Source organism: Lycorma delicatula, chromosome 2 (genome assembly GCF_047948215.1).
Source record: "Lycorma delicatula isolate Av1 chromosome 2, ASM4794821v1, whole genome shotgun sequence".
Taxonomy (NCBI): domain Eukaryota; kingdom Metazoa; phylum Arthropoda; class Insecta; order Hemiptera; family Fulgoridae; genus Lycorma; species Lycorma delicatula.
In genome coordinates this window covers 152,688,928-152,703,968 of record NC_134456.1, presented here as the reverse complement: position 1 = coordinate 152,703,968, position 15,041 = coordinate 152,688,928, and the positions used below count along the sequence as shown (strand labels likewise).

At 36.3% G+C, this 15,041-nt stretch overlaps 1 protein-coding gene across 5 annotated transcripts in view; it reads right to left on the bottom strand.

Moving 5' to 3' along the window:
* The window catches only part of LOC142319328 (uncharacterized), a 62,351-nt gene that overhangs the window by 1,402 nt on the left and 45,908 nt on the right, over positions 1-15,041 (bottom strand). For 4 of the 5 annotated variants that reach the window (XM_075356498.1, XM_075356494.1, XM_075356495.1 and 1 more), the window contains 2 exons: positions 9,834-11,087; positions 5,968-6,027 (listed from right to left, as the gene is read on the bottom strand). In XM_075356498.1, coding sequence (XP_075212613.1) covers positions 5,968-6,027; positions 9,834-11,087 — 1,314 coding nt within the window. The remainder of the gene's footprint in view (positions 1-5,967; positions 6,028-9,833; positions 11,088-15,041) is intronic. The other variant, XM_075356499.1, reaches the window with a different exon arrangement.

Below are 15,041 nucleotides of genomic sequence, written 5' to 3'. Positions count from 1 at the left end.
ATAGCAAAGGTATAATCGAAAATATTTTTAATTCAGTCTGAATGTTAGATTGACTATTAGTTTGGTTTCATTCTCATCAAAGTAGACAGACTCCTTATGAACATATACAGTGCTTCTACATTTCTCGAGTACTTTCCAGTTATATTTTCATTAAGTCTTAGGGAATGCATTGCCATATTTTGCAAGAGCAAGTTGCTAGAACAAATTTTCTCATATTTGTTGAGGCGAAAATGAGGAAATTATCTACTGCCTTTACTAATAACAAAAGTAAATTTTTATTTCCTAAAATTTTATTTAATAGCCCTGAAATATTAGAGCAGTAACTTCTTTATGTTTCTTTTCATAAAATTTAAAGCTCTTTTTCTTAGTATGACTTTTTTAAATTGTGCATCAGTTATAGTGACCAGTATAATCTAGAGTAAACCATATTTATGTGTATAACAATTTGCATATTTATTTTCATTATTATATTTGATTTTTGTTTTTGAATTTAAATTTATTAATTAAATAAAAATATTTTTAACAAAAAACATAAATCCCATTTAAATTAACCAATCTAACGATGACGTCGATGAACATCCAACATCTAACGATAAGCGATGAACATCGCAACCTCATCGAGGAACTCCCACACGGTCCGACAATGCGGCTCACGCCAAATTGACTCGCCGTTTATGAGCGGCCAGTTTTCCCCCCTGACCTCTAAGTTCCAGGGTGGCCCGGTCTCTGGCCCCCCCAAGAGCAGGGCAGTCGAACATTAGATGTTCGTTCGACTGGACCTCCCCGCAGACACACAACTCATCAGCCGCTAGGCGAAACCTGAACAGATATTGCATCAAATTCACATGGTTGGCGAGCACTTGGGCACCCGCCGCCCTTAAAAATGAACTCTAGGCATACAATCCCCCCAGATCCTGTATAAATCTATACAGAGATCTTCCCTTAGTCGTGGTGTGCCATTCATGCTGCCATGCCTCCATCGCGAGGCTCCAAAGCCTCTTCCGCAGGCGGGAAATGGGCAACTGTTCGAAATTTAGACCCGGTGCTTGTGATAGCCGTTCCGTTCCGGTTCTACCCAAAACCGCATCCCAAATACCTCGGTTTCCCGACCTCTTCGCAACTTCCACATGGCTGCTCGAACTTTCACCACTAAATCGATTGGGAGAGCCTTTCCCAATACGGTAGTAGCCTCGTAGGAGGTTGTTTTAAAAACACCAGTGCATACAATTAAGGCTCTGCGCTGGGCACTCCTTAAATTTTGAAGCAGTGCTCTATTTCTATCCAACCTGTGCGCCCAAACTGGCGCCGCGTATGCGATCATACTCTCGAAGACACCTCGGTACACCAAGTACATTTGGCAACCAGACAGCCCGTAGTCTTTCCGAGCAATCCTTCTAAGTTTGTGCATCACAGAGACAGCGTCCGCCGCAACTTGTTTAATGTAGTTGCTAAAAAGCAACTTGTCATCAAACAAAACACCTAGGTACTTATGAACCCTTACTCGGCTGATTACACAGCCTTTATACTTAATGTGGGGGTTTCGACTGCATGATAATTTGTCTGCGCCCTTCAGAAGCATGAACTTCGTCTTGGGCACAGAAATCTTTAAATTTTGTATGTGCATCCAGCCTTCGGCGGTTGACAAAGCCGCCTGCGCTCTGCTTTCTAGCTGTGGTCGTGAATTTCCACGAACTAAAAGGAGACAGTCATCGGCGAAAGCCTGGGCCGTGACTCCTTCTGGGAATGTCAACCCCAGAAACCCATCGAACACCACATAGAGGACAGAACTCCAACACAAGGAAGGAAATGCTGCCTCTATATTAATAAAAATAGCCAAAACATATTTGCAGTCGGCGCTTTCCACCTCGGTAAGAGCATTTAAGATGCAATCCTCGGTGCCAACCCCTTTCATGAAGCCGTGAAGGAGTATGGCGAGACCCAACACGCCACCGTCGTGACCACCTACCGCGCTACTGTTGGAATCCAGGATCCGTGTGGGATGGGTTCACTGCCGAGCAGTGCTCAAAGAGCCCTAAAGAAGGTACTACCGTTGCTGGGCTGAGGTCCACATATCCGCCAGGTGCACAAGGGTAGACAGAACGAAACTGTGCTACGTGGTAAGCCGGAGCATAAACAAGCGGATGCCAACAGGCTGCAGAGCGTCTATTAGTTGAAAGGATGGGTCATCAGACGCTACAATGTAACCTGCAGAAGGAGAGTAGGGCTGAACCCCTGGTATTGTCAGGAAATGAGAGCGAGCAATCGAAATAGTAGTGGGCCCATTCCTCATCCTTATTCATAAAGCTATTACAAATAAATGCGAACGGGAGTGCTGCCACACATGACCTTGTATGGCAGCAAGTGATGGATGAAGATGTGAATATTCTTGCCATCTCTAAACCGAACGTCAGGAGAGTGTCAGCGCATATTTGGATGGTTGATGAAGATGCGGACGCACCAATCATGAATGTTACCGGGCGATTTGCGCAACTGACCACGCGGCTAGGAAAAGGGTTTATGTCGCTAGAAATATCCGATTGTAAACTGAAATCAGCCTATATCTCCCCGAACTCAGGATTTAACAAATTTTAAGAATTTGTGGACGACCTGGAGGGATTTGTCAGTAGATGTAGGAAGCCTATTATCTTTATGGAGGGCATGAACTCCGAAAGCTGCAAACTAGGAGGGAATGTTTCGACTCGGAGAGGCTGTGTTCTGTCGGCCATGTTTGCGTCCACAGGTCTCGTGGTTTGCAATAGGGGCTGCACTCCCACGTACATTGGAAGAGGGAGGAACTCAGTGTTGGATGTGACAGCCGTCACATCCAACACATCATCAGAGAGACTTGTACCAAAGATACGTGATTGGAAGGTTATCCAAGTAGATTTTTGGCAACTAATCATCGAGCCATTACATTCCAGGTAGAGGAAGCGAGGATGGGTCGCGTAAGAGCCCTTAGCTGGAAATAAGCACAAGAGGCTAGGAGTGTCGTGGACAAAGTCGCAGTCATGTTCGATAACTGTGAAGAGGTCACGGCAGAACGGTTGTCGAACTGCCTAGAGGCTACCTGCAGAAGAACTAATCGCAGAAGGTGGTCAGGAAAGAGAACAGCATACTGATGGTTCTTCGACAATGCAGCGAAGAGGCCTGCGACTCAGGCTGCAAGGAGACGACTGCAGCAAAACACGAGACGTCATGGGAGGACTGACAAACGCCTACGACAGGAGTATCGACAGGCAAGAAGCGAATCAAAGAGGCCAAGGCCAAGCCTCGACTGGCCATCAAAGAGGCCAAGGTCTAGCTTCGTGCTAGGACTGACTTGAGCAGGTCGACACGGACTCGAGGGGAAAGCATATAAACTAGTGATGGACACGTTTGGCAAGCCTGTTACCCCAGTCGCCAGGGACATAACACTACGGGTCGTTCAGGAGTTATTCCCGGTCCTAGAATCGGAGTGGGCAGAATTACCGCTGGAGAGATGCGACCGTTTCACAGTGGAAGAGTTGCAGTCGGCAGTTACCACAATACATCCACGGAAGAGTCCGGACCCGGATCTGGTTCCAGGCAGTGTGGTCAAGGAATTGGTGGCGCAACACCCTGCCCTCGTCTTGGAAGCGGTTCAATCAAGCATTAGAGGAGTCACGCTTTCCAGTGTGCTGGAAGGCTACCAAATTGGTCCTCATCCCGAAACGGGCGGAGACGGATATGGTCCAAATGAAATTCTGCCCGATTTGCCTCCTAGATATAATGGGCAAGCTATTTTAGAAAATGATAACGGAACGAATAAGGGGAGAGATTGATGCGGCGGACGGTTCTCCTCCCGCCAGTTTGGATTCATTAAAGGTTGGTCAACAGTGGACGCACTGGACTATATCATTAAATGGGCTGCAGATAGAGCGGGAGGAGGCACCTGGCGTCGGCGGAGGATTCCTTTAGTGGTTTTCCTCGACGTCAGGAATGGGTTTGGAAGTGTGCCCTGGGCAATCATAAACGAGGCACTCCGAGACCAAACACACAGTGGCTACTTACGGGGTATCATGAACTCGTACCTGCACCAACGACAGGTGCATGTAGATACTGAAGATTGGTAAGTACCCATGGAAATTTTTGGGGCGTTCCACAGGGTCGGTCTTTGGGCCGTTCCTGAGGAACTTAGCTTTTGAAGGGGTCTAAAAGTTGAGGTTTACCGGTGACGTACAACTACTGACCTATGCAGATGACCTGGCCCTCCTCGTGGCAGGTGAGAAAGATTGGGACATGGAGCGGCTTGCTGAAACTGCAATTAATAAGATCCAGGACTGGCTTGAACAATGAGGTCTGTCCTTAGCGCCACAAAAGATATCAGCGATTGCGCTAACGGATAGACGACAGCTCAGAGAAATGAAGATGTTGGAGACACTGAAGTACTCACGTCCAGGTATGTCAAATACCTGGACATGTGGTTACAGAAGAATAGGAAGTACATTGAACATCTGGCTCAAGTGACAGAACGAGCAGGAGAGGTATTAAGCAGGCTGGGCAGGCTGATGGGGAACCAGACTGGCCCACACTCATTGAGGAGGAGATTGATGCTGTCTGTGGCAATGTCGACTGTCCTGTATGCAGTTCTTGTCTGGGCGGGAGCTTGAAATAAAAAGGAACATGGAGAAGGTTGCAGCCTGCAGAGGATTGTCTCAGCATTTCGCATGATTTCCTGCAATTCTGTAGAAGTGGCGACAGTAGCGTACCCCCATTCACCTTCAGGTGATGATGTTGCGAAGGCGGCCTGAAGCAGGTGCCTGAGTGGGTGCTTCTGGATGATTGGCAGATGTGCTGGACCAACTCGGCTACCATTGTTTGGACAAGGTGGGTGATTTCAGATGTTTGGGCTTGAATCAAACGCAAGCATGGCGAGGTTGACTTTCACCTCATGCAGCTGCTCACCGGACACTGTGACTATGCTGCATACCTTAACCGCTTTGGAAAATGAGACTCTCCTAGCTGCATATACTGCAATGATTATGATACAGCAGAGCACACCACCTTCCTATGCCCCAAATGGGATGATGTTTGTCAGCAGTATAGGACCAATGGGTTAACCCCAGAAACGATGATCAGAGTAATGATGCAAAGTCAGGAAGACTGGAATCGGGTCGCTTCCTATCTTACAAGGATTATGAAGGAGAAGAATAAGGATGTTAGAGATGCAGATAATGGGTGAAGCTGGTGGTAGGGAACTGCAAGGGCAGCTCTGCTCATGAGGAGGTGGCTTGCTGAGGTGAGCCACTGATGATGACTGACTGGGGACTGCTTGAGTTCATGGGGTATAAGAAAAAAAAACAGAGTCCCAGCCTACTGAGTGCATAGCCAGACTTTGCAGGGGTCTCAGATGGTTAGAGGCAGTGGTAGCCGCTGGGGATGCGCAATGCATGTCTGCTGGTCCATCCCTGGTGGTGAAGTGTAGCGAGTAAAAAAAAAAGTAACATGCATCACACATCATCGTCATTCAGTTATCCTGGTTACCTACTATATGATAAGTGGTATTATATAAGTAATTAATAAATATAAGGTGTAAAATAAGTTATTTTATTTTTATTTATAAATTATTATTTATTTGGTGTATTTATAAATTTAGAAACTGTGTCGATATTAGGTTGTTTATACCATGATCAGCAATTATTTGCATTTTTTACACAGCAAAAAATTGCTGCATCATGCATGCGTATCTACTCCTAAATTATTGATCCTTTGTTTCCTCTGGAAATAAAGCTGTCCAGGTTTTGTTCCTTAAATTTGAAAATACTTCAAAAATTTGGGATAGCTGACGAGAATGAGTTTTGGTTTGATTATTAAGAAACAGGTAAGGTGTTGTACACTTTCAAAACAAGGAATTTTTCACCTTTAATTGACAGAAAATTATTAAAAATGACTTGTTAATAAGTTATTTCTACAAATACAACAGGTTCATTCAATTTTCTTTTTATTTACCTTGAGCCAGTTCAAATGCATATGTGTTGCTGAAAGCTGGACAAAAGAATACTTGCTGACCTAAAACAAAATTAATCTATTAAGTTTTAACTTCATTTATCAAATCTTATGACAAAATAACCATAACTAATGCAATAATTAAGTAGTTATGTAACTCTAATAATCTAAATTTATTGGGATCTGAATCTGTTTGGATGTTTTTAATAAACTGTAATCTATAAAAGTAACAGTATAATAGAATATTACAATTATTTGTCATAAGGTACAAAAAATATATAAGTTGTACTTTAGTATTTTTCTAGTACAAAGTGTTTACAACTTGGCAAAAAAAAAAAATTAAAAACACAGTTACTGTTCAATGTGAGCTACTGAAAAGTTTTTTTCAGGACAAATGAACCAATCTAGCAGTCTGGTGTTTTATAGCAGTTTTATAATCCAGTGAAATTTTAAGCACAAATAAAATCATTGTTGATGACATCTATCTTATTCTTATGTTTGTTAGAATTATTCACACCAGGACAGTTTTTTTATCATTTTTCTTAGAGAATATTGGGAAACTTGATGCATCACCAAAACTTTTTAGTGACTGTTTTCTATCTTCATTATCATAATCTTCAAACAAGGGAAATTGAATGAAAACATTTGCCATCTAATTTAATATTTATTCTCAATTAGATGTACCATTACTAATTAGATTAATATTCCCATTAATGATAATGAAGCACAACTGAATATAGAACAAAACATTTGAGAATTTTGTGAGAGGATCCATTTTAATGGGAGAAACAAATTAGTTTTATTAGCACTGAGATCAAATTATATTTTTTCTCTTTGAAGTACAGGTATTACTTCAGAGGATGAATGAGGATGATATGTATAAGTGTAAATGAAGTGTAGTCTTGTATAACCTCAGTTCGACCATTGCTGAGATGTGTGGTTAATTGAAATCCAACCACCAAAGAACTCCAGTATCCACAATCTAGCACTCAAATCTGTATAAAAGTAACTGCCTTTACTAGGACTTGAACGCTGGAACTCTCAACTTCCAAATCAATTGGTTGGGGATGACATATTCACCACTAGACTAACCTGGTGGGTTTTCCTTGTAACCAATGCATGAACTTAACATAACACCTAATAAAACATTATATGCGATGCCCATTGTTTATCTTAAACTCCTAACATACAACTGAAATAAAGCCCATAAGCAGTTTTCATCAATTTTTAAATAGGCATACTCTTTGTAGTGAACTCACCACAGAACATAACAAAAGCATTTGGAAAAAGTTTTACATGAACATGTTTGCTGGCTCATTATGTAAATATAAGCTGACATAAAATTTAAAAAAAACACAATTCCAACAGTTGATTAATTTATGAAAATAAACTGGAACCAATTAACTGAAAAAACCAGTGGACAAACTCCACAATTTAACATATACTTTTTTCTTTTTTTTTAACTTCCAGGACTACCATTAGGTATTGCTTTAGAGGATAAGATGAATGAAAATTTTTGTAGAATGTGAAAATGCTATGCCTGACCAGGATTCAAACCCTGGACCTCTGGATGAAAAGCCAAGATGCTACTACTCACGCCATGAAGACTGGTAATTTAACAGGTACTACCACACAAAAGTTTAACTACCAGTGGCTTTAAGTGCACTGAGACAATGCATATTTTCAAAGAGAGAGATATTATTCTAGGATGAGGCATTGGTTAATTTGTGGTTGGTATGATATCATACATTTGAAACAACTTTTATTTATTCTGCAATTAGTCACAAACTTAGTCATATTAGATATAACTTGTTATTTCTGGTATTAAGCCCATTGATATACTTGCGACTGGTACCAATTACAATATGATACCAAGAAAGTAGGCCAACTTCCTACTCTGAGCTCATAAAAAAATAGATGACCAAGGCTTCCATTTATTACAGGTCACGTGAACTGAATCGTCCAATGGCCATTACATGCATAGTATTTTTTCTGATATGAGAAGTATGCAGGTTGTTAGGTGGATTTCCCCCAATCAGCATATTATAGAGTTTCTTTCTAGACATTGGGCTTTTTGAGATAGGTTGGCCAGATTTGATTTGATTAATTCAGGACTGTGTCCAGAGTGTAGAGTCATTGATGTTGTGTACTATGCCTTATATGTCTGCCCCTGGTACACAGCTGACGTACTAAAGTAGTTGAGAGCTTGCAAGGATCAATTATGGTTTTCATCAATAAGTTAATTGGAAAATTGAAAAGGGAATGGAACATAGTTGCTGACTCCCTGAGATTCTTAACTCTGCAGAGGATGGCTGAGAGAGTCTGATTCTGTTATGGATGTATAGATAGAATAGCAACCTAGGTGGCTGGGGGCCTGCCTTGGTGCTTACTTCCTGAGATAGGTATTTTGGCATTAAGTCCTGGTTAGCTAAGATATTTGCTGTTAGGATGGGAATGGATATATTAAGAACTTGGTGATGAACCTACAGCATAGAAGAGTGTAGGCGTTGGCCTTTTTCTTGAAAGCAGACCAGAGCAGAGAGAGGTAGGATATGTTTTCATTAGGTTAAGGTAACCTAACCGTTTTCTAATGTAATTTTAGAACATTTGTATGACTTATAAACAACCCTTTTGGAATACTCTCTTAAATCTAGTAAGAACAGTTACTGAGTTCAGAATTCATCTACTGTGACATGCAAACTAGCAGGCTTATCATAAATGGTTATGAAAACCTAATTGAGGTTATTAGTGACTCAGATTTAAAACAAAAAATACAAGGTATAGCCACACATGCATATAGCACACAAACAGAAGGAATCGCATAGTTTTTTAGACTGTATCGCTTACCGATACATCTTCTTCCGGCCATCATATATATTGCCACGTTTATAAATCAATTTTTATGATCCTCACAATAAAACGTGAATGTTTTTTAATTTAAACTCTGCAAAATTAATGCCTGATATAAGAAGAAATTTCTTCTTTCTATACCGAATATTAATAAAAATGTGATGGTTTTACTTGAAACTACCTATACGCTTAAATAATAGTATTTTTGGATTAAATTTTAATTATAACTATTCAGAAACAATCATTTAATCTACCTCCAAAAGTAGAAAACTTTATCTTGATCGGTTTTGATTTTGTAGTAATTCAAAGTTGACGTTCTCAAAAAAAGTGCAAAAAATCGTGAGTATTCTGCTTTTCACGCCCATAATTTTCAAACAAATGAAGGTAACCAAAATTGGCTGAATCCACTTAGTGAAAAAATGATTACAGTTTCCGATGATACCTTAATTTTTATTAAGGGGTTTTCTTTTAACTGAGATACAATAGTTTAAATACAAATGCCATCTTTCACGACAACCACTACAAATATAAATTTCTCACTATTGCCTTCTGATAGCTATATCAAGGTCGTGATTCAATACTAGACCATAATGCCTTCAATTAAATCAGGCAATATACTGAAGACAAGAAAAACAAGGCAAACACATTCAGGCTAGAAGAGCTCTGTTGACTCATCACAGCTGACCATCTCAGTCAGGCTCCTATCTTCAGCCAACAGATGTTAGTCCAAAATGGTTCTTTTAATAAACTCTGGAGTTGGGGTCTGAAACTGTCCTGATCATTAGCTCTCACAGCTCACAGACCGAACAACTCTTTTCAGAGCCAACCTATTAAGGTGGAGGGGTATCTATCTCAGCCATCATGATTTCACTTTCTAAATAGCCCTTTCATGATTCATCATTATATAAGGACCTTTAGTTGCTGTCCAGTAATATAATTTTAGAGCTTTTTAACAAATTGTCATATTACATTTCATGCACATGCATATACTTTTTTTCAAGTAATTATTTATATCTTACCACCTGGTGTTGAATAATGTCCACTGCACACCAAAGCATTATCATGACATGTCTTCACATTACTATCATAAAAAGAAGAGGATGTCAATTCAGTTTTACTTTTTGTGCAATGTGTAATCATTACTACAGTGCATGCTAAAAAGAGAATAACAGTTACTGAAATTGAAATAACAATTGACGGTGAACTAAAATCAATTGCATCTAATGCACTACTCCATTTAGCTTTAACCAAAGAACTATTCACAGCCGTATCACCATTTGTATAACTGAAATTATTATTATTCAGTTCTTCCATATCTCTTTGTATATCATTAGTTTTTATAATAATATGATTATTATTTCCATTTTCTTCTAATGATGTAATATTTTTAACACTGTTATTTTTTATTTGTAAACTGTTATCAGAACCATCAGGTACTGGTGGAGGTAATCCATTACTTTTCTTTGGTAATAAATTGTCAGAACTATATTTTATATTTTTAACAATCGGTGGTATTGTTGAACCATAATATTTTTTAATGTTTACATTCATTTTATTAATATTTATATTTTTATTATTTTTGTTCTCATCTATCATTCTTGTTTGCTCTGTTGTTAGCATATCATTAGAATCTGTCAGTTTATTATTATAAATGTTTTGTTCACGAATTTTTGAAAGGTAATTGACCATTGATAAATTTTTCATTTTTTCTGATGTCGGCCAATAAGATGGTGTGACTGTATCAGAAGGTAAATATTTCTGTATTAATTTTTTTGAACTGATTGTAGTTAACACACGAGTTATTTTTTCTAATGGTGGTTGTTTTGTAGACAGATATGACTTCAGGTTAATACTCGGATAGACAATCATGACTTCATCCTCTGGTAACAAAGTAGTTTGCATATCTTCTAATGAAATACCTAATGGTACTGCAGTCGAATCGAAATCCATTTCTTGATGTTGTATTTCTTGAGGTACTCCAGTTTTTGTACTATGTGTTAAAGAAATTGTTGGTGTTGTTGGTAACTGTGCAGAAATCTGATAATTATTAGTCAACAATGAAGTGGTAGATGTACTAGGAAATTCTTTTGATCCCTCAAGATTTTTTTTATGAGGCAATGATGGTGTATAATCATTAGATGTAAAAGTGAAAGTAACAGGTATAGGAGTACTAGTTGTAGGTGGTATACAATCTCCATTCTGCAGGTTACATGGTTCTCCATTACATACACATCTACTGGCACAGTTTTCACCCCAGAATCCTGGTCGACAAGCTGTAACATTTTATTATTAATTTTATTTTGAAAAACAAATTTACATGATAATTGAATAATTGTCATTTATTTATAATTAATTATATTCTCCTTCTTTTATTCAAATGCTTTTATATTCTTGAAAACATAGTAAAATTTTAAGATTTTTAAATATGAGATTATATAAATTTATAAAAATGAATTGTGTTAAGAATCTAAGAATCTTTTAATAGTAAAATCAGAAAAATAAATCCACTGGTAGTTATGTCAGTTGAAAAATATAAAAACTTAATGAAACAATATATTGTTCATAATAAAATTGAGGAACTTAATGAACCAACTAACAAATTTCTAAAGTGACAAAAAATTTAATAAAAAAATCCAGATCAATTTTTAATTATAATAATAATAATTTAAAATACCATTTTAGATTGTATCCTTTTGACTGATTGCCCCTAACTGGACTACAAAAAATTTTTAATACTACAATTACAGATTGTATCTGAAATATAAGGTGTATCTATCTAATTACTCTATGCAGTCAAAAATAGTTCTTGTAATCAAGAACTATTGTTGTCTTAGTTTCCTACCGTTGTTGAGGTCTTAGTTTCCTTCATACATCTAGTCAGATCTTGTAGTCTGTTGCTGGCAGTCATTTGAGTTCATCAAGTATTGTGATTTGTGAAAAATGAATGAAGGAGAATTTCATGTGGTGATCAGACATTACTTTTTGAAAGACAAAATCGCACAAGAAACTAAAGCCAAGCTGGGTGCAGATTATGGAGACAGTTCCATAGATTAGAACACTTAACAAATGGTATGATTATTTATAGAATGATCATATGGCACAAATGATACTGAACATTCCAGATGACCTTTAAAGTTGCAGAGGATATTGAAAAAATCCATAATAAGGGATGAAGGATAAAGGATTGAAAGTGCATGAGACTACCAAGTTAAGTCTACATGCATTACAAATGAATGGATGCATTATATTTTACATGAATATTTACATATGCTGTCCACAAGATGGTTGTTTACAACTGATCAAAAGCATGAATGAGTAAACATTTCTAAATATGGTTTGGGCTCTTTCAATGTAATTTGAGAGAAATTTTTTATCTGTTTCATAACAGGAATGGATGCATCACTATCAAACTGAAACCAAGGAACAATCAAAACAGTGGTTGCAGTCATGAAACTTGCTCAAAAAAAGGCAAAATCCAGGGGAGAAAAGTGATGGACACTGTCTTTTGGCATGCTCATAGCAAAATTTTCATGATTTTCTGAAAAAGGATAAAACGATAACTGGGCAATGTTATTCATCTTTGATGGGTTATCTAAATAAGGAAATAAAGAAAAAATTATCACACTTGATAAAAAAAAAGTCATTAAGATAATGAATGGATCAGCTTGTTCTGCAATTATTGCTACAGTATAAAATTGTTGAAATTACTCTACAAAATTTTCCCATAAAGGCATGCCAGACTAGCATCTTTGAACTACTATCTGTTTCCTATCTAAAGAAGCAGTTTGATGGACAGAGATTTGGACATAGTAATATTATTATTGCCAAAATGTTTGGCTAATTGAAGATTTGGATAAATTATACTGAAAGAGTAGGATCAAAACCTTGAGTATCATTGGACTAAGTGTTTAGATTTGAAAGGAGATTATGTAAAAAATAATAAAGATTTTTCCTAAAAAATTGCCTCTTCTTTATTTTTTGTTATTTAAACATATTAGATATAAATAATAATAATAAACTTGAAATTTTAAAAAAACATTACATTTATAAATATAAAGTTAAATGTGTGCTTAAAGTGAAGAGATAAATTATGAAAATAATTAATTTTTAAATTGGCTCACCTGCCTTGATAGCAAACTTAGTTACAAACAGTTTTAATTAAGTTGATCATGACAACTATCAGCTTAACAAATTAAAAGGTAACCTTAGTAATAAATTGATAATGAATCATTGGGTTTAAAAAGTACTTATGAACTGGTAAGTCTCTACATTGGCTTGCTATTAATTTGGAATGATTATTTTGATTTTTGTTGGTAATTATTAATTGCATCACACTGAACTATATGTTAAATAAAAAAATAAATCTATTAAAAAAAATAAAAATCTGATAGATTTTTAACAGTGGCCTCAAAGGCTAAAAAATATTTTGTTTATAAATAGATCTGCTGATCAACTGTGCACTTGAGAAAGTTGTCAGAGAATTGAACAAGAAGTTAAATAAAAATTCAAGAATTAAGATAGGAATGAAAAGGATTGACGTATAGTTCCACATTTGCAGATGACATTTCTCTTTTAGATAAAGAATGATGGGAGACTGAGACATAAATCAAAGAACTTCATAAACAAGTGGCTAAAATCAGACTTAAAATTTCCTTAGAAAAAACTAAAATTATGACCAACATTAAGAACGCACTGCAAAATCTAAAAATCAATGATCAAAATTTGAGATAATTAATTTTATTATTAAATTTTTTAAATGCCTAGGAGAATATATGAGTTGGAATGCATTGGAAAAACATGCAATTCAATCCAGTACACAAAAAATGAAACTTGCATTCAGATTCACTAAAGAATTATAATTTAAAAAAATCACCTTGAAATGCTAAAATTTAACATTACAATACAGAAGTAAAACCAGAAGCTTTATATGCAGAAACATTAGCAATGAATAACATGAATATTGGTTGTCTTAGAAAATAAGGAAAGAAAAATCATCAGGAAAATATTACGTCCAAAATTCTAAAAACATAAACTTAAGGTAATTCCCAATAAAGATCTGTATAATTAAAATAGGAAGATTTTCAGATACAATAAGAAAAGAAGAGATAGCTTCTACAGTCATCTTCTCAAAAGTAAATAAAAACTGATGCACAAAACAAATCTTTGAATTTCTCAAGTCTAGAAAACCAGGGAGCAAATGGTTCAAATTGGTTCAAGAAGATCTAACAGAACTAAGCATAACAGAAGAAACCATTAAAAGCAGAAATAAACTAAGGAAATATTAAAAAATGAAAACCAAAATTTCCAGGAGAAATAAAATTCAAAACAAGGACAACACATTAAACAGAAGAGCAGAAGAAAGTTATGTCCAAAAGAATAAAATCTTACTGACAAAAAAAAACAGCCAGAGCACATAAGAAGTCATTTATTTAACTACAGGTTTTCACCAATGTGGGTGGTTAAAAAAACAGTTCCATTTTGATAGGAATTAATATTTCCTACATTCATTTTCTATAACCTTAAAATCTGTCTTAACATATTTAAAGAATATTTCACTTTCTTTTACAGATATAGCTAAAATACAACACCCTCTGATATTAAATCTACTTCTCTGATATTACATCCATTTAATTTTTAAGAAAATAAATAAAAAAGGAAAGCAAAAGATTAAAATGAGATGTTCCAGTTAGCAGCATTTTTCTTTCTTTCTTTCTTACAGTTATCAAACTCATGATACCAAAAATGATTAAAACTATTTTAACGATTCAAAGTAACTATCCATTCTTAGAGCTGCACACATGACTACTCCTCACCTTTCCTGGTTCTATTAATGTATACATGAAATTTTGAAAAAATGAAACAAGCAATGAAAATATGGCCAATGAAACCTAGTTTTCATAAGTATGAATTACAGAGAACAGGATGTGAAGTTGTACAGATATGAGTACTAAATACATAATGAGAAGACAGCAAGGCAGTTTGCAGAAGGATTGACCTTGATGATGCATCACCATTTTTCAGTGTTTGTCAACACTGACAAACACTGGGTATATTTATCATGTCTCATTTATTTATTTATATGACAATCTATAGCTCCTATTACCATTGTAATGTGTGTTATTATTTTTAAACTTACTTATAGATTCCTTTGTACTCTAATGGATTTTCTATTTTTTCTAATTTTTTTTTTTCTTTAGAAATAACAGACTGACAGCTAATTATATTTT